At 48.8% G+C, this 19562-nt stretch overlaps 1 protein-coding gene across 5 annotated transcripts in view; it reads right to left on the bottom strand.

The window, feature by feature from the left end:
* The window catches only part of LOC106748027 (mannosyl-oligosaccharide 1,2-alpha-mannosidase IA), a 357345-nt gene that overhangs the window by 52388 nt on the left and 285395 nt on the right, over positions 1 to 19562 (bottom strand). For 3 of the 5 annotated variants that reach the window (XM_014626178.1, XM_014626179.1, XM_014626180.1), the window contains one exon: positions 5443 to 5866. The exons of 1 other annotated variant lie outside the window; for it this stretch is intronic. In XM_014626178.1, coding sequence (XP_014481664.1) covers positions 5443 to 5796 — 354 coding nt within the window. In that variant the 5' untranslated portion in view covers positions 5797 to 5866. Of the gene's footprint in view, positions 1 to 5442; positions 5867 to 6391; positions 6470 to 19562 lie in introns of those variants that run through there. One more of the 5 variants, XM_014626182.1, reaches the window with a different exon arrangement.

The following is a 19562-nucleotide window of genomic DNA, read 5'->3' as shown; positions in this document are numbered from 1 at the left end:
ATCCCCGGTGAAAATTCGAAATTCCGAGCAACTTTCAGCCGCCGACAGTCGTCCGGCGTGCGTTTCATCGCGTGCTAAATCGGAATATCATTTCCGATCCCGGCGGCCGCCGAATCGAGCAGAACTCGCGACTCTTTGCGCGCGTCTTCCGCGGTGCGTGCGCGTTCCTTTGATATCGAAACGCGCGTATCCAAGACGGTAGTCGCCGTCACGGCGGTACGCGCTCGAATTACAAGATCGTTAGCGGGTCTCATTAAAAGCGCAAACACAGTAAGAGATCCACGGTGTCTTTCCGCGGTCGAGCGCGGTTACGTTTGAAGTCGTCGTCGTCGCACGGAACGTCGTCGCAGAGAACGGAAGTTGGACATTAAATCCGACAACCGTGCCCCGTCATTGTGAAAGAAGATACCGTAGCCGGATTCTTATCGGATCGATTTAATATTACCGTGCCTTTTCCATATTTGAGAATGAAAAGCGCGTCCCGAATTCCTCGTAATTTCGTTATTATCCGCTCGGAGTAGCCCGAAGTCTCGCGAGCGGGTATTTTCCACGTGCCGGCGTAGCTGCTTAATGGAAATTAAACACACAGGGGCGAGAGACAAGGGTGTACGCGTGCTACGTGTTGCGTGCACCCCGAGAGCAGCAACACACCATTAGGACCGCTACCGTAAAGGGCATCGTGGAAAATTCCGCTCGTCTCGGCCGCATCTTCGCACAAACGCGCGGCAGCAACAACAGCAGCTCGGCACAATGCAACGAGTCTAGGTACAAATGACTCGAAGTACGTGGTGCTCGCGCTCTCGGTTCAGAAGGGCGGAAGCGCACGACGAGAACGAAAGGGGCGGGAATGGCGAGCGCGGGAGCACTGAGAAACGCATTTAATTAACTCAAATAAAATTCTCGCTTGTACATGGACAAATTAATTTTTCGGTTGGTGAGGACCAAAAGTTGTGTCGATGTACAAACTGAGGAAACATTAGGAAAATCGCGAAAAAAAAATGGAACTTGGCGTTAAAAAAACATACTTGACGTTCGCTATGCACGTTCAGAATAGGGAAATCTTACAGCCGCGACGTCGACTCGCGACCTTTCACTGCGGGGTTTAGCATAATTACCGGTTTGTTTATTGCTGTTCAGCGAGCCGCACATTGTACGAGGTCTCCTCAAACCAGCGCGAATTAATCTTTGATAATAGAACTGATGAAACCGGCGTCTCTCTCTCTTCTCTCGCGCCATTCCGAGATCCACGGATGAAAGGTAGCTTCGACTCGTGCAGGTTGCGCCTTCGTTCGCTCTCTGTCGCGGCCTCTCCCTGTGCCGCCTCGCGAGAACTCCGTACTTCTATCATTATCCTATCCTGCCTCCCTTAACTAGCATCTTTCATTAAAAGGAGCCGCCACCATTGTGCCCAACTCGTACGGCCCGGTAGACAATGCGACTTCGTCGGACTCCCGCGGCTGCCGTTCACACCGTGAACTCTCTCTCTGTCCCGCCGGTGTTCTCTCGCGAAATTTCAGGACCTCTCCTCGTGAGCGGTGATCCGCGATGAAGGGAATAATCCCGCCACCGTCACGACGAAGCGGCATATTGAGCTTCGCAACTGAAAGAACGTTATCGGCGGCTACTGCCTTGACGGACTCACGATGAACAATGGGCGTTCGAGTCGACGTAATTGAAACTACGGCGTGCGCGACGTTTTCGTAAGTGCTTCAGATTCCAAGGTCGATGAGACACTCGAAAGCTCCTTCGTCATCGAAAATTGACGCTTGTTTGATCTATTTTCTCTTACGATATCATCCTGTGATCACATCCACTCATTTCTCCTCCCCAGACATCTCGCGATCGGTGGGCGGCGATTATTCCAAGCTCGAGGGGGTGAAAATTTAATATCGGATGTACGCGATTAAACGAAGCGGAGAAACCGCCTTAAACGTGCCGGCATGAAAAATACGCGAGCGTTTACCCCAGCGCCGGTCTCCCCGCCGTGATAATGGACGGTCACGCCTACCGCATTAGCTCGACTAAAAACAATTAGCCTGATGGCTACCTGCGTTTCCTCGGATCCTTATTCGAGCGCCGCGACATAACGATTTTCCGGGTCTCGCTTCGAAATCACCGGTCGCGACGCCGCCATCAGCGAGCACGCGCGGACGAGTTCGGCGTGCGTCGGCAAAGGCAGAGCACAAAAGCAATCGCGACAAACACGCCGCGAATTGATTTAAATCATCGAGTTATCGACGTGTTATTACAGCGTCTAACTCGCTTCAAACGGCTTGTCGTAGATTGTCGTTCGGTACCGGCGACAAATGACAGACTAGACGGACCATTTGCGTTGTGTAAAATATGGCACGGTAACAGGAAGTAAATGTGAACAGGAGTGAAGCGACAAAACGCGCAGCGAGAGTTTATATTCACGCCTCTCGCGATAATTGCCCGATAACTCGTGGATATTCGAGAGATCACCGCTAGCAATTATAGAAACAGGGAAGAAGTTACGCTTTACTTCTCCGAAATTGCTCTCGCAGGTAGAAATAAAACTCGGCGAATATTTATCGTTTCTCGTAACGATCTTCTGGAAAAGTTCGAGTTCCTTTCGAACAATTTAAAAATATCGTCCCGCGAAAATCCGGACTTGTCTGCACCGCGTGATTAAATTGGAATGAGTGTTAAAACGCGCGAGCACTTTCGCTAGGAAGACCTTTAAAGTTTACGAGTCAAATTATGTATCGTCAACTTTACGATCGTTAGACGGGGAATAGTCTTACAATTAGGGAAATCATCGCTCTCGCTCGTAAGTTTGTATATAATTATTGTCCCTCGGCGAGAGAGAGAGAGAGAGAGAGAGAGAGAGAAAGGCAACTTTTCCTCGAGCAATTAACTTTTTTTCCCTCCTTCTTTTCCACTTTTCTTCACGCGTGCACGGTCGTTTCTCGAGAAGGTCGATTAAATGCGTATCGTAAGGTGGAGAGGCGAACGCTTAATTGAAATCCATTTTGAACGCGGTACGGCCGCGTTTCGTAAGTTACGTCAGTCCACTAGTAAATTGCTTCGTTTGGAACCGGAGTGCCTCCGGACGATGTATAACCCATAGATAACTTGCAGTCGAGCGTTATCAAACTGTGAGTCAGTTTACCACGGAGAAACCTCCGTAATGTTACAACCGCGCGGTGTGCATTCGCGCAACAGCGTGAGTTATGTCGCGCGCTTATGTGATGCCGTTACTTTTTCTTATCCGGATATTTGTATCATACGTTCGTTTTCGCGTGTGTCTTAGAAACGGTAGCCGTGATGGTCGGTTGGTTTATCGGAGCAATAATCATATTGCATTATTTTTCTGCCGAGGAAGAGCAACGTCTTTATTTATCGGAGACGGTCACGCAAGGGGAGGAATTTTGTCCTTCCGTTTTCTGCTCAATCTCTCTCTCTCTCTCTTTTTTTACATTTTCGAAAATGTTCCATGTCATAATTAAATATAATCATATACAAGCATATCATTAATGCGATTCCTAGCTGAAGCGATCAGCTTTTTGAGTACGTCAGGAGGCCAGGTGGATCGTTCGAAAGCTCGTGTGAAACTTGCATATTCACGAAGTTACGGATTAACAGTTCGCTCGGAGGCCACGTGAGAGATATCGACGGATATCGAAGGCGTATCAATCACAAGTCGCGTATGAAAGTCTAACGGAATTATATCGACGGTCCTCTATCGTTCGATTCTAAATATAAGATAAAGATAGAAATGTCCGTTTTACGTAGATACGATCACCAGTCAATTAACCTGCCCATCGCGGCGCGATGGAGCCTTTTCTTCGACGATCCGCTCATCAAACGTTACGTGTCACACGTCATGTACGGGGCAGGGCTCGATTAAACTCTAAATTGAGATGGTTACATTGCGGATCAACTTAGTCGTGCGAGGATACGTCATGGAGCATGACATCCCGAGCAATCCAGCTTGACACTTCACGAGACAGTTATCCGTCACTCGCACGATTTTTTCCCCTCCCGGCACGCCTGTCGATTGCTCGAAAATTAATCGATCCGGGCTTCATGCATTTGCGGATTTCAGTGGCCCACAATACGGTATCGCGAAAATTGATTAATTTCGCTGCTGGGGTTTGGAAATTCGCGCGAAAAACGCGAGTTCCTTGCATCATCGATACGGCGCCTTCTATTTTCCTACTCATCAACCGAATTAATTTCGCCCTCTCGCAAACACTAATTTATATTTTCATGAATACACAATTTCTTGTTGAAACAAACCTTCGATATGTGCATCGTTTAATGTATTTATAGGTTAATTGCTTCAGCGAAAAAGAAATTACATTAATTACAGAGTTATTCAATTCAATTATCGAGGAAATTTGTAGAAATATGCAGGGAAAAAATGCTATCGAATGAATCGAATTTCCAATGGCACGTGTAATTGGAGTAAATCTACTTGATTTCAATAGCGATGCCATTGAAACTAATACTTTAATTACTAAAACAATACATAATATAGTGGGTTTAATGATATTTCCCATTGAATTAAGGAGATTTACTCCGATTACGCGTGTTGTTGGAAATTCTATTAATTCAACAGCACTTTTTCCGTATTCTGTATGTTACGTATACGTGCGTTATTCCGATAAAAACGTTTAATCTGAAACGTTATCGCGCAATATTGTCGGAACTTAAAGCAATGATCGAATTTTCGAGCAATTTATCGGAATATTCTGCCGATCTTGATTCCAATTGGATCTCGCGAAAGAGCATCTCGTCCGAGGAAATTCTATTAATCCAGGGCGCTCGTCCTGATTCATTTCTATTTTCTCTTTACCTGTGCGCTAATGTAATTCAAACGCGAATATTGATGCGACGGGCGAAACAAAAGATCCATCGGTTTTCCCCTTAGAATCCCCTTTAATTTCCGCCTTTTCCGCGGCCTGGTGGCAAGTCAACGCGACAACGGCGAGAATCATGGTTGGGCGAAATGAGTTTTCGAAAAATCCGCGCGGCTGCGAATGCGCGTTTTAAACGCAGGAAATTGAACGTTTCACCCTGAACTGTATTGTTCGTTTTTCGGCGCGCGAGCTACGCCCGAATCACCGTCCTCCGAACGTTAGAACATGCGAAAACAGGGATTATGTGCTGATGAAACGTAATTAACCTAAGCGAGGGGAACTAGATTATATTTCGGACGAGCCTAATAACAGCGGTTAATTGTCGTCCCGCTATTTGAATATATACCCGTTTGAGTATATACCTCTAATTCGCTAATCTGATGTGTCCAATGTGTGATACAACAAAGATAAGGATAATAATAATGAAAATAAAGATAGAGATAAATTTAATAATCACTTACCTCGGACGAGCGTCCAATTCTTCCGTGCGATTTCAAGACACCTCTCTCTCAAGCTCACGCCACGTGAAGCATGTGGAAATAAAAATCGGTCTTACCTCTTTGACTTTCTCGCGCCGTTGATTGGTCACATCGTCCAGAGGCGGATTAGGCGGCCTAATGACATAAACGCCAGGAGCGGCCGCGGAAGGCGGCCCGACCGCCGACGGCTCGGACTGCCTGTGCTTGGCGTCTAACCGTCGATCCTTGTCGTCGGTTTCGGGCTCGTCCTGCCCGGGCACCGCGTTGTCCTGCACCCAGGCTGGATTGACCTGCTCGTTTCGTTCTTCCGGCGCGACGCCACGATCGACGACGTTCGCGAGGTCGCGTCGCGACACGAACGTCCCGGTGATGAGGAGAATCAGGATCACGGACAGCAGCCCGCTGATCGCTAACCTTTGCATAAGTCTCATCTCGTCCAAGCACTTGCCGCAGCTTGACCAGCCGCCCGGGGTCTCAGACGTTGCGCTCGTATTGGCAGAGCTGCGAGGATAACGCAAAAAGATCCTTCGTCAGACCGACCGGCCGCTGTGTTCTCTCTAATCGACAGCTGTTCTCGTGCCGGTTTTTCCGATGCAACGACGAAGTTACACGCGTCGTAAATGAGAAGTAAGAAGGAACGCGCTTCCTATGGGCGCCTGCATAGATATTATCTCGGTCCGAATTCTCAATGAATAGCCCCGCAAATCCCGGCTTATCTCGGCGACAAAATTGATCCGCGCGATTAATCCGTCAGGCGTCGTGTTTTCGTTTACGATTACGCGCTTTTAAATATTTCTCACCCTCTTCCCCATGGTTTGCCATATTATCGGTTTCATTTATCTGAGACGCGCGATTAATTTCCGAGCCGATCGATCGGCTTGCTCGCGTGCGCGCGAGTTCTCCTTCGCGTCGCGGAACCGTTTAAAGCGCCGGCGAGATCGATCGCGCGACGATGCAATCTAAAGGGCACGTCGGCGCCGAAGATCGCAAATATGAATCGGATTCGCGGCATCTCGCGGCACTTACTTGCGAACCACCTGTTGTGCGTAATTCGAGCGCGATTTTTGTTCGGTGGCTCTCGCAACCGGGCGATCCTTGTCAGATTGCACCTCGGAGATAGCGTGAACCCGACGAGAAATTAAAGCGACAGCCGATTGCAACCGGAGCTTTATGAGCTGCGCGGAAAAAGCGTCCGGCGAGCAAAAATCCCGAGCGAGATCATCGGGGGTCTGTCGATCTCTCGTCGGATCGAGATCGCCCGAAACTATCGCCGTCGAGGTTCGTCGACTCGAGTCGAGAGGCTGATCCACCTGACCGGAGGTAATTTTTCGAGGAGAACGATTACATCGAAGCGCGTCGTAAAAAAATATTAAGGACGATACGTATGCCGAGTGTGTTAGCCGAGGGGCGGCGAACGAGCGAGCGGCCGGGCGGTATCGCCGATCGGAAAGGAGGCGAGCGAAGGCGCGAGGAGGTGAGAATCAAAGAAGGCGAGAGATAGTTCGGAGATTCCGGAGTCTCTGCCGAAATGTGATCACTGCATTTTTTATCGAGCCCGGGGCATCGAGAGCGGTTACTTCCCTCGCCGTGCTGCCTGCGCCGAAAGAAAGAGAGAGCCTGCGTGCATTTTATCGGCCCCGGTCGCTGCGGGCGTTACACCTGCAGATCTCGATTTTCTTGCCTTTTTGCCACGCAACGTGCACTTGACCGTCGGCCGAAAAAAATTCCCCGATGCCCGCGCTCGTTATCTATTCGATACTCGCGGCCAACGTCGGGAAGCTCCTCGCGGAGCTCCGCGAGTCTCAGCTCCGGTTCTCAGCGATTCTATGACAGATCGTAACGATTATATCGATCGACGACCAAAAGCTAATGAACGTATGGCCAAATTTCGCGATGATTCTCATCCGCAAACGTGGCGTTCCGTTATCGAGTATTGCTCGAAGAACGAAGCTTTTATTATGTAAGTACCAATTCGATATCGCGTAACTCGCTCTCGGATCTCACAAATATATAGTTATCGAGATGTGACTTGCTGATTTAATAATGTTACAATACCGCTTGAGGATAACTGCACACCAAGCGGAAGTTTCTTGTTACGCGCGACCTGAACTATTTCCAACGTCCGTCCCACATTTCGCACGAAAATACACGCTAACGATATTAATACGGTCGCGACATACTAATGAGGCTAGTCGATCGTTTGTCGAAACTAATGCACTGCACAGGGTCGGGCGATGACGGTTCTCTCCTTCGCCCCGTTCGGGGAGTGAGAATTCTACGAAACATTGCGCGTTAAATTATTCACAAGACCGCGAGTTTGTAGTTCAGTAACTGTCGATATTGCAAAATATCGAGGTCGAAAGTTTGCGATATCAAAGTTCAGGAAGAGAGAGAGAGAGAGAGAGGAGGTAGGTGGCGTTCCAACGTTGATTCAACTCGATCGAAAGCGATGGCTGAATTGGAAAAAGAGAGCAGGAGGAAGGAAGGGAAAGAGAGAAGGAGGGAAAGAGAAGTAAAGGGTGGAAGAGACGGCGGGGAAGGAGACGTGAAGAGCGAGGAAGAGAAAAAGGTAGAAAGATGCGAAGAAAGAAAGCAAGAAAGGAAGAGGGAAAGGTAGGTGGTAGCGTGTGATGGCGAAGAGAGGAGAGAGAAAGGTGGGGTGCGCGCAGGGGGAAGATAAATCGTCGAAGGTGCACTCGGTGGCCAATAAATTGCGAGCCGCAGCCCTGAGGTTACCAAGATTGCTACGTGTCACATTCTTGCGGAAAATTGGACCGATGGAAGTATCTTAAAGCCAGGCAAATACGCGTCGCGAACGGACACGTACGGGAACGCGCCGGACCACCCACCCGTTTGCGAGAGCCGTAGCGAAAATAACGGCCGTTCACGATCATTCCTTTGGTCTTCGGCAAATACAATGCGTGTTGTCGCCCGCTCGCCCGCTCGCCCCTTCGTCCTATTGTGTGTTTAAGAGGGCATAAGGCAGCTACTTTGCCATTTATCATCGATATTGCATGTCAGAACGGTATAAAGTCACATAAAAGAACGTTTGCCGGAACGTAAAACCGCTTCGTGGGATTGTGTGCGTTACGCTGCATCTACGCGTAGTTCCCCGCGTTTCGGGCAACGGCGATGATGTATTCGAGGAGCACGCCGATCGATGCTCGACATGACCGCGCTTTCGTACGCGCCGTGAAGCAATAATGCGCCGGAATGACGTAACAGAGGGCTATAAATCAATCGTGAAGAGAGCGAAATATTGACGCGCGTTAAGACGGCGCTGTAAGTCGCAGTCGCCGAGTATTCTCGTTAAACTTTCATCCCAGCTGCTCGTCCGCGCGTGACTTTCCGTTTACGCGTTCCGCGCGTGAAACGTAACCCGCCCTTCGAGACGGGAGCTCTTCCCCCTTGGGTTGCAGAACCGCCCTTTTGATCTTATTATTCGCGAAGGATAAGCGGCCTCCGATCGTAAAGGTCGTATCTGCTGGTACATCGAGTTCAATGCGGCACAGGGAGATCCGCCACGGCGAAGTGAAGGAGAATCGGGCGCTGTTACGGAGGAAGACGACGAAGAAGAAGATGAAGAAAATAAGAGAGAGAGAGAGAAAGAGAGAAGGGAAGAAGGGGAAGAGAACGCGGGAGCGAGACATCGAGAGTTGAGCGGGTGGTTCAACCAATCTTCCACTTCGTCCGAGGTTTTACGAAGGGGGCAACAAATAGGGGAGGTGGAGGGAAAGGACGAGAGAGCCAAGGAGGCGGCGGGAGCACTCCAGAAGTTTACGAGAGGACCGGTGCATGAACACGTCAAGGTGGAGCCCGGGGCGCACCGGTGGTTACCGTCCCGAACGTCCAGCACGTGTGTGAATTCGCGTGTACGTGTGTTATATACGTATACACCGAGAGGCGGCGAGGACCTTGGAACCTGCCCAAGTCGAGTGTCGGGACACACTGTACCTCACTCTGAATACCCGGCATTAAAGCCAACTATAACGCTCTTTGGATCTCGATTATCGGTGGATCCCACCTCCGTGGACAAGATATACGACTTCGCTACGGAATGCCGTTAAAGAGCGCGTCCGACATTCGAACATTCGCCGCATAAATTAATATACATCGGACGCGGCGGATACATCACTCGCATCGGCCGCGTGTCTTCATATTTCGGGGTCAATCGGGTTGTTCAAGGTGAGGTAATAATACCTTGGGTATCTTCGAGAATCCGAAATGTTTTATCAAGGATTGGACGGGGGTGAGAAAAAAGTTGACATTTACAGAAGATGTTCGAACTTTAAAGTGCTGATCATTGATGACGGTGCAATTTTTGTTAGATGAATTCTTTTCCTACTTTTATATTTCGAAGATGCTCATTCAAGGTTGTGATAGTTAATTGCCTCGCCCTACGTATCATAGGTCCCATGATGGGTTCGAGGGTTTCTTTGACGTTAGCTTAACTCACTTTTTTTTGCGTAACAATGCGTACACATCTGAAATTCCTCAGAGGGAAATGGAATCAGGAAGGATTAAATATCGTCGATTACCGGGATCAGTTCTTCGTTTCTCAGGCAATCCCGAGGAATTCGGGAAAAGCTTGATTTTTCCGATGGGATAACCCGCCGATAGTTGTCGCCGATCGGAAAAACGGACGCGGTTATCGATTCGTCCCGCGCGCAACGGCGTTACCGCCGGATTGCAGCGTGCAAGAAGCTGGGCTTTTTTCACGCAACTTTCGCTATAATTCCAGCTCGCGAGCGTACCGGCTCGCGTGACGGTAACGTATCCTAGCATTTGTTCCCGGCGTACTCCGTAATTTACTCAGTGCGTTTGCATGTTTTATGGACGTTATATAAAACGGCGGAAATATATAGCGTTTCAAATATTTAAAGTTCACTGGGGAATACGAGGCGAGACCTTCTCGCTCCCTATCCAGCTACGTTTGAAATTTCCACAGTCAATCTCTCTTTGCGCCCCTTCGCCCCTCCATTTCGCGTTCTCTCACTCGCTCTTTTGCTTTGCCACTCTCCAGAAACCCACCACGCTGCGCAAGTCTGCAGAAGCTTCGATAGAAGTTTGCTTTCGTGAGCGAACGTACCGTTTCTCTAACTAGCGCAAACGGAAACAGTCGAGAGAGAGAAAGAGAAAGAGAGAGAGAGAGGGAGTCCAGCCGGTGGTTCTCTCGAGCGGGACTGTGCATACCGGCGAATCGTACCTAAACTCCGAGATTCGATTCCACTCCCCGATGATGCAGCTCGAGACTTGGCCCGGGGAGGTATGTCTACTTAGTTTGCCAACTCATTACCCAATTATCGTTATAAGATCAGAAACCGGTCCGACTTCGCAGCAAAGGCGGGCCTCGAGTAGTCGAGCGGAAATCTAAAGCGATGCTAATTGCGCCCTTCCGCGATTCGAGGAGCCTCGTTAGATATTCGCCGGTGAGTGGATATTCGAAAATAAAGTTCCGGCGAAACCTCTTCTCCTCTCTTCTTCGAACTGCGCCGTCGCTGCGCTCTCATTCTCCGTGGAAATCCGTCAGCAACCGACGCGCGATAATACGGAGCGAGAGAGCGAACCGTGACCGCACGCGTGAAACGAACCGCTTCCGATTCTCGCACGGATACCCCGCGAACTCTCGGTTATTAATTAAACCAACCACGGGCGGAGTTGAGTTTTTACGGCGTTAGCACCGACACGACGATCAACCACCCGAATGAATGCGGCATCGTAATTAACGATCCTCGTCACCGGTCGCCGTCGGTGTTACATATTTATGCCCGTCCGTAAATAAGCGTTATTCGCGCGGTTCGCACGTGTGTGGGTCTGCGAAATATGCGTGTGTGCATTCGTACTTAAGGGAAGCGCACATGAGGGAGCCCAGCTGACCCGAAGACAATGCGGGCAACGTGTTAATCCCACGGATACCGCGTGTTTATCGTCCGAGCGCCTCCGAGGCTGTGGGTAGGTAGGTGTCCTACGGTTTTCCTTCCTTCGTGCCTCCGAGCGTATCACACGGGTCACCGCTGCCAGCTTTGTCGGCGATGGTAGCGCGGAGTCACCAGCACCCGTGGCCGCTAACTTATGTCGTGCGATTAAGTCAAGGACTTCCCACTTCGCGTCCGCCGCGCGCCTCGAGTATCGCCGCGAAACGTATATCTGCCGCGGCAAGAGCCCGGGATTTATGTATGCGGCGGCGACCCCGCCGTCCCTGCCCCCTTTCCCCGGAGCGTTATTTTCGCACGTTCAAGAATAATTCGACGTGGGATACTCTCTCTGCGCCTGCGATGGCATCCGAATATTTTAACAATAACATTATATTAATATCTCATTATCGGCGCTCTGGCGATTTCGATTAAATGCCATTGTACTGATTGGCGTTAATATCGTTAGTGACAGTTTATGTGGTTATTACATCGTACAATATTAAACTCGTATGGAAATCACGCAAACAGTCGCGCGCGCGTGTCGCTAATTAGCTTATAATTTCCGCGGCGCACAAATATCGAATTTTTGACGAGGCGAGCGTGATAACGGCCCGAATCAAATGTCATCGGTAATCAAGCCTCGATTAATTACTATCACGCGCCGCCGAGATTTCCATGCGACGATAACGGTAAAACTCCGATATCCTCGCCCGGCGGCTGCGCCTGGCATCGGCAGCGCTGCCGTCCAGTCACCGGAAGGAAAGAAGAAAAAAAAAACAAAAAAGAACGAAATTCTGTTTTTCCTCGACCGAAACGCAGTTTCGTTCGTTCACCGTCTTGTGAATTCAAATTGAACTTTTTTCCGGTGCGGTGTATATGTGACTGACGTAAATGAAGGAGCCCCGTGGCGACCTTCAAAATTGAATATTATTATGTTAATCAAGACCCCCGGCATCGACAATCGGCATGGCCGATCCGGCGGAAGCCGTCCCGCCGACGGCCGCGGAGAGTTTCACTCGGGGAAATTCCGTCGTGACTTAACGCGAGGAACGCACCGGGTGATTAACAGGGTGTCCCGGCGGCGCGAGGTCGTTGGCTCGTAAAGTTACTTGATATAATGCGCCGGTGCGACACGTCCGAGAGCCGTCTTGGCTGGCTTCTGATGTTTTACGTACGGTTTCCGCCGGATTCATCTCGAAGGCGTTGTCGCCGCAACGGAGGTGATTTCGCCGGGCGATAACCCGTCCGTCGACCGCAAATCATCGCATTTCGAATTCGCGACCGGGTCGCGTAAACATCGCCGACGAGCGATTCCGGTTCGCACGCGAGTCACGCATCTCGTTAAAACGGCGAGATGGACGATTTAACTTGAAAAATAGCGACGCTCGGCCGCGGTTAATTCCATTTTATTAATGTTGAATGAACGAAGTGAGCGTTCGTTAAAGTTCGCTTTAACGAGAGATTGCGTTAATGCGGATAATAAGCATTTGACGCGGTAATTTTATTCCCCCCCCCCCTCCCCCTCCGAAATTTAATTCCCACGCGGAAGCGGCGGGTATTAGCAGCGATAAAAATATTCCTCCACGTGTGTAACGTGTGCACATTATATCCCCTCCCCCGGCCGGCCGGCGTCGCGCGAATATTAAATGTACGATGTTAAGCCGCCGGCGGATTTCCCGGTAATGCGCGGTGTGCGTTACATATTTCGGGATCGATGGCGCGTCGCGCAAACATTATGCGGCTTAAGTAAAACGAAGCACCGTTCGACGAGCGTCATTCAATTAGGATACGCGACGGGGAAGCCGTGCGCACGTCGTATCGGCGGAAAACGGCGGAGCGGGTCGAGGATCAAATTGAATTTCGTTTGTAACGGTAGGGAAAAAACTCTCGAAGCCTGAGATACGCTTTCCGTACTCCCGTTGCTGGTGCTGTGGGATTGCCCGACTGAAAAAGTCCGTTACGGCGTCAAGGGAGAGCAGCCCGCGTTCTTCGATTACTTCGGCCGGATTTCAGCCGCTCGCAACTGCGAGTGACAGCTGAAAGAGTTAAGCGTTACCTCGTCGAATCGGAGAGCCACCGGTGAGTACGAACTGTGATGCGCGACAACACGACGATTTGTCTTCGTCGTTCAGTCGCAAGAGAAAGAAACGTTCACGGATTACCGTCTCGGTCTGCTCTCTCTCTCTCTCTCTCTCTCTCTCTCTTCGGTGAGTTATTTCCCCGCGACAATACGCGCCGATGGCGCTCGCCGTTATTTCGACCGCTCGAGATTTTTACACCGACGAGTATTTCGCGTAAATCGAGAAAGGGACGCGGGCAAAAACGTAACACGATGAAGATTGCAACGAGGTGACGAGTGAGCCCTTGGCGTAACTGTTCGCGTCGTGAATGGGATTCGGACCTATCCCAACTGAGAGCGCAGTCACCGAGCGCCCGAACGATACCCCGATCAGTCTTCGTAAACGCCATCGGGACAGAACAATGGCAATGCGAATGCCAAACGAGACGAGGACGGCCGCCCTCCAGAAGAGACCGCGATGAATTTAGATTCGGCCGCGCGCGGACTCGTCGTCATCACTGCCATCGTTCGCGATAATCGAGTCGTCAATCAACCCGATGGGCGATATGGTTTCGCGCGCCAGTCGATATTGAAATCTTCACACACGAAGTTCACACTCTTCTCGAGCGCGCAGGCGAGACCGAGGTANTAAAAAAAAAAAAAAAAAAAAAAAAACGTTTCATTCGTATGTACGGGAAAAATGCTGTTGAATGAATGGAATTTCCAACAGCATGCGTAATTGGAATAAATCTTCCTGATTCAAAGTGATATCGCAAAAACTAATACCTTGATTTTATTGAAACAATACATAAAATGGTAATTTTAATGTTTATCAATATTCGCCATCGAATCAAGAAGATTTGCTCCAATTACATCGCTATTGGAAATTTTATCGATTCAACAGCATTTCTTTTCCCATATACGTATCGTGAATGAAACAAAGCGGAAATAGTTGCAAAACGTTCCTCTCAGAACACACGCACCCGGTCTCCGCTGTTTGCGTAAGAATTGAAAAAATATTATAATTGACAAGGAGGAAAATGCGATTTGACGAATGTCACGCAGTGATCTATTTCGAGCGTTTAAGTACACGACGCTCTTCTTCGAGATGGCGGCCGCGCGGCTCCGGTTATTATTCGCGTCGAGCGAATTATTCCGGTCGTGCTTATTAAACGCGACCGATCAATTAGCTATTGTTCACTGCGACGAGGAAGCGCGCACGGCAGAGGCCAGAAACGATCGGACGAGGCGGAGACGCCGCGAATGCACGCGACGAATTTAAATTTGGCACAGGTCGTTCGCCCGCCGTTTCTCCTTCCTCGCACGACTGCGAGAGACCATTCAACCTGTTGGCCCGAGACCGCACGCCAGAGATACCGCGCCCCCGTTCAAACTTTCGAGTTCGACGTAATAGAAGAGGATCCGCGACGCGGACCGCCGGGGTCTGTTCGCTTCAACGTGCGTCCCCCGACCGTTTCAACATTCCGTGAGTTAGGAAGTCGCTTACGCACCGCCGAAAGACGCCACTTCGCTCTGGCCGACACCATCAAACCTCCTCGCTCTCCGCTAAATCAATTGGAGGGACAGGTGCGTTCGATGCTCCCGATCTCGAGAATCGGTAAACAGCGGGCGACGGCTCGCGCGGTTGGAAAATCGCCAAGACGCGGTGCTCTGCGAACAATGGAGATTGTAGGAGCGGATTCGCGGGCGGATTTGTGGAGACAGAGATACTCGGACTAAATCCATCTAACCGGATCGATAGATCGCCCGTGAAACGGCCACGAGGCAACTCTTTTCCAGTGGATCCACGATTCGTGTGATCGAATATTCCGACTTGGCACGTCGGAATCCTTCAAACCTGCGAGTACTCGGGGAAGTTAATGCGTTATTTTCATTGAGATCAATTAGATCGAAAAGATTTCATCGATAATTAAAAATAACAATACTTGCGATAATGCAAGCAATATAGAGTCTCGATTACGAGTCCGAATTCGAGTAATTCAATTAGCAAGAAGAAATCGCAACTAGAACGTAGAGAGATCCATTCGCGGCTTTACGTTTCAGGGACGTGCGGGGAGCCGCTTCCGCATGGGTGGGATAGCGTCGTTATTAAAACAGTCCCGACGGCACTTAATCACACCGAGAGTACGAGACCCGCAATACGAAATACACGAGCTTTTTCCAGCCGCAATTTCCGCTAGTGCTCTCGCGTGCGCTTGTGATTTTCGAGCGCGCGGCGCCCGCGTTCCCGTCACTCTATCCCCACTGGCGAAGTAGATTACACACGTTTTCCGTAACAGGTCAGAGATAACTTTCTAATCGACGTAACAGCGGCTTTTCGAAAGCTTATCGATCGCGCCATTAGCGATCCCGCAACATACAGTCTATCGGACGATTTTAATCGACCCGTCAAATTCGCGATCGTTGAATACGAAGCAACGACGGGTCGCGTTTTACGTTAATCAATCGTGCTCTTTCGTTTTTGAACTCTCACCTTTGCGCCCCCATCGATATTAGTCCCGTTTCTACTTGTTGAAAGGGAATCGATACGTTCGAACGCTTTCAATATCTCTTTTCTTTCGCAATCGGGTCAGGTAGACGCAAAGTTATCTTTGATACAGAGGTGAGACAACGCTTCATTCGTCATCGACGTTTCACGAAGCAGAAGAGGGAAGATAGAAAACGCGTTTTAATACTTGTCAAACCGTCGCGACACGACACGGATAATGGACAGGTCAACGTTCATCCGTGTCGGCGTTGTGGCATAAATAACGTTACAAGCGTCGGCGACTCATAAATTCGCGTTCGCATGTCCCTCTCCGCGGCGGTGCTGCTATTTCGCAAATTTTTCCAGTCTTATTTACGACCATCGTGGCTGATTTCTCGGAAGACCACCGTCGTCGTTGTCGTTTGTGCAAAAAATATGCCTTCGTATCTATCGACGTTACGTAACAACGCGACGGGACCATTTCACAGATTGTCTGCTTATCCGTGATAAATTATCCGACTCTGATTGCTAACAACAGCTAATTGCTTGCCACACGAGGAAACAGATAAGTCTAAGAAGTGGACTGCGAGTTATATAATGGTTCTTTACAGATATTAACAGACAATTATTGTCTTGCGACTGTGTATTATTGCCGTCGTAATAATGGAAATGGAGAAACGGACCGATGTTTCAGTTGTACTGTCATCTATGCATGTAACGTGCTGTATAATACAGACGTCTTATATATGGGGAAAATGTTGTAGTGAGAATTGCCACAGGATTTTGTAACGCTGGACCGTAATTACAGCTGAAATTATGATTGTGTGTTGCGGTCCTTAGTGATGTATTTCATTGTACCACTAAGGATTGCAACATGCAATGGTTTCAGTCAATTCCAATATGGCCCAGCGTTACATAAAATTTGGTCGTAATTTTTACTATAATATTTCCTTCGCGTACATCTTCGAAGTAATCGAAGTAATAATTATTGGTTCCGAAATATTCGGCGCGGTAGTAAAAGTAGGACAACGCAAGAGTCGTGTCGCAGTGGAACTTATTGTTTACGTGACCGTCCGATGAAAAGGTACAACGACTAATTAGATGAGAATCTCGAGAAAAAAGAAGTCGTATAAGCATTTCGCGAAGCATTATAATGGACACAACGAGGTAGAAGATGAGAATACCCGGCTCGAACTTTCTCTCCCCTTTATACATCACAGTAAGATGAAATTAAAAAAATTCGATATGAAATAATTATATAGTTATGTTTGCCATTCGTTCAGAAACGTGTTACTTGGATACGACAGAGTCGAGACCGATTTGTGCAATTTTTGCAATTTTCTCCGTTGAACTGCACTGCTTCTCGCGAGTCATAGACCGCAATAACAATCATTCGCGATGACCGTTACTTCCTGTTACGTAGCGTAGCAATTAAAAAAGATCCCTTTAAAGCATATTTCAAGAATAAATATCGTCCGAGAGTACATCTTAAAACTCACGAGTCTCCTTTCTTATTACGTTCGCTGCATTTTACATCACTCGCACGTTTAATCGCTCTATAATTAAAAAGATTCCGGAGGACGGTGTACTTACTTTAAAGCACATTCCAGAAATTGCAAAAGAGAAGAATGTCGGCAAGTTTTAAGTAAGCTACGCTCGCCAACTTNTTTAAGTAAGCTACGCTCGCCAACTTTTTTCCCCCCCCCCCCCGCTACCTTCCCCTCCGTCCCTTTGCCGTTCATATAACATTTAATAAAACCGATTTAATTCACGAATCGGGAGCGACTCTAAAGAGGTTGCCGTTAGCGACGACGTTCGCGTGAGAAAAGTAAAATTCCACGGCGGAATTTCAAAGAAGAGCGGTTTCGCGGCATCTCCGAGGGACCTTGCGGTCATGCTCCGGGTGGTGCTTTCGATTCGCGTTTTCGAAGCGATAAAGATTCGTCGGAGATTACAAAAATTCCTGAGCGTGTTAAGGCAGGGACGATCGGCGGCGGTGGCACATCGAATCCGGGGAACGGCGGCATCCTCCTCTCTGCATCCCGTTCTCTCCCCCCTCTTTCTCTCTCTCTCTCTCTCTCCTTTCTCTCTCGATACGTTCGGATGGCTCGAAGGGACACACAACGAGAAGGTCGGCGTACCGCGAGCCGCAAAGCGTTCGTTGCGCCCACGAGCTAAACGGACGGTTGCGTCGGACGTGCTCTATGACCATGTCGACCCCGGTACCCTCGTAATCGCTATCGAAGCGATTTATCTTGATCCGCGTGCGAAATAAAAGAGGTCGTCAGGCAGGAGGAGAGGAGACGAGAGAGCAGGGCGAAGGGAGGAAATTCGCGGTTCGCGGGATCGTTGAACCGACGCGACGTCTCGACAACGATCGAATCGACACCCGAGTCGGTCGAAGGAATCGCGCTTTCCCTCGTAACGGGCTAACCAGATTTCGCGATTTACGCTGGCGTTCTCACCTCGGATTTGCTTTTGTCGGCGAGAGTCGAGTGGCTAACCAGAAATCGCGCACCTGTAATTTTTATCGCGCCCGGATTTTGCTCGATCTCGATTTTTGCCCTCGATCGCTCGTCTCTGTGGTATTCTCCAGCCGATGTAAGATAACATGGAATTATATTTCTTATTAAAGGCAATGAAACACGTTCGTGATTTTTCAGTATTTTCGAGTGTTCCGCTGAGGTCAGCCGTTAAGCGTGGACCGTGGAACGCGAAGAGACGACGAATGTTAATGGAAAAAACGTATTACGAATCGTGGCCGGAGAAAGAATCGAAACGTACAATATCTTTTCCTCTTTCTCTCTCTCTTTCTCTCTCTCTTTCTCTCTCTCCGTTAAAACCGCAATTGCACCATACCTACGCTTCGTGAGTAATTGAAAAAAGGGACCGGAGAGAGAGGAGTCGCGACATGACGCTTGTTTTGATCGCAGCGTAGAAGAGAATCTAGGTCACAAATGATATGACGACATCCGGTTTCACGGTATCGTCCGTATTCGCTCGACCATCTAGTGTTCTCTTTGTCGATTCGCGAAGAGAATTTATTTCGAGATGCAGTCGTATTGTCTCGACGAGTTTGAACACGGTCGTTGCATCGCGCTTAATTTCGAAAGCCGCCGCTCCGACAAGACCGAGAGAGGAAGAGCAAAGCAAATGTTTATCGATTAATCGTAAACAAGCAAATAATCAAACATTAATATTATTTGCGACCAATATTGATTACAAATATGTATTCCGTGTATTTGTAGATAATATAAAAAAGATACGGATACGTCCGTTAGCGTACAGATTGTTTTTGATATTTTTACAGATCTTTCAGCGCAAATGCATTATTCTATGAATATTAAACGATAATGCGGAAAATGACGGGTTTTATTCATAATTTATGCATGCGTTTTTTTTTTTCATCTTCCATTTGTACGGAGATAAAAAAACGCATGGAGAGTAATGAATTCTATTATATCGCTGAGTGATAATCACGAAAGTTACAATAATCCGATTAATTCCGACGCGCAAGGAAAATCCGAGCGTGCACACATGGGTTGCGAATCCGTAATCTAATCCCGTTAGTCATCCTTTCGGTTTAAAAGGCCCACGGCTGCTGATAATATTAAATAAAGAACGGTCGTACGGATGTCGCTCAGTTTTTAATTAAAAGGTACAAGTGGCGGGAAGAGATAATGGGGACAATAAGTAGTTGGCCTTACACGCCTTAGCGTATCACTGTGTGAATGT

The sequence above is a fragment of the Dinoponera quadriceps genome, unplaced genomic scaffold (assembly GCF_001313825.1).
Source record: "Dinoponera quadriceps isolate SergipeBrazil2010 unplaced genomic scaffold, ASM131382v1 scaffold2662, whole genome shotgun sequence".
Classification (NCBI taxonomy): Eukaryota; Metazoa; Arthropoda; class Insecta; order Hymenoptera; family Formicidae; genus Dinoponera; species Dinoponera quadriceps.
Note: the sequence above shows the minus strand (reverse complement) of the source record. Positions and strands in the feature narration are given on the sequence as shown.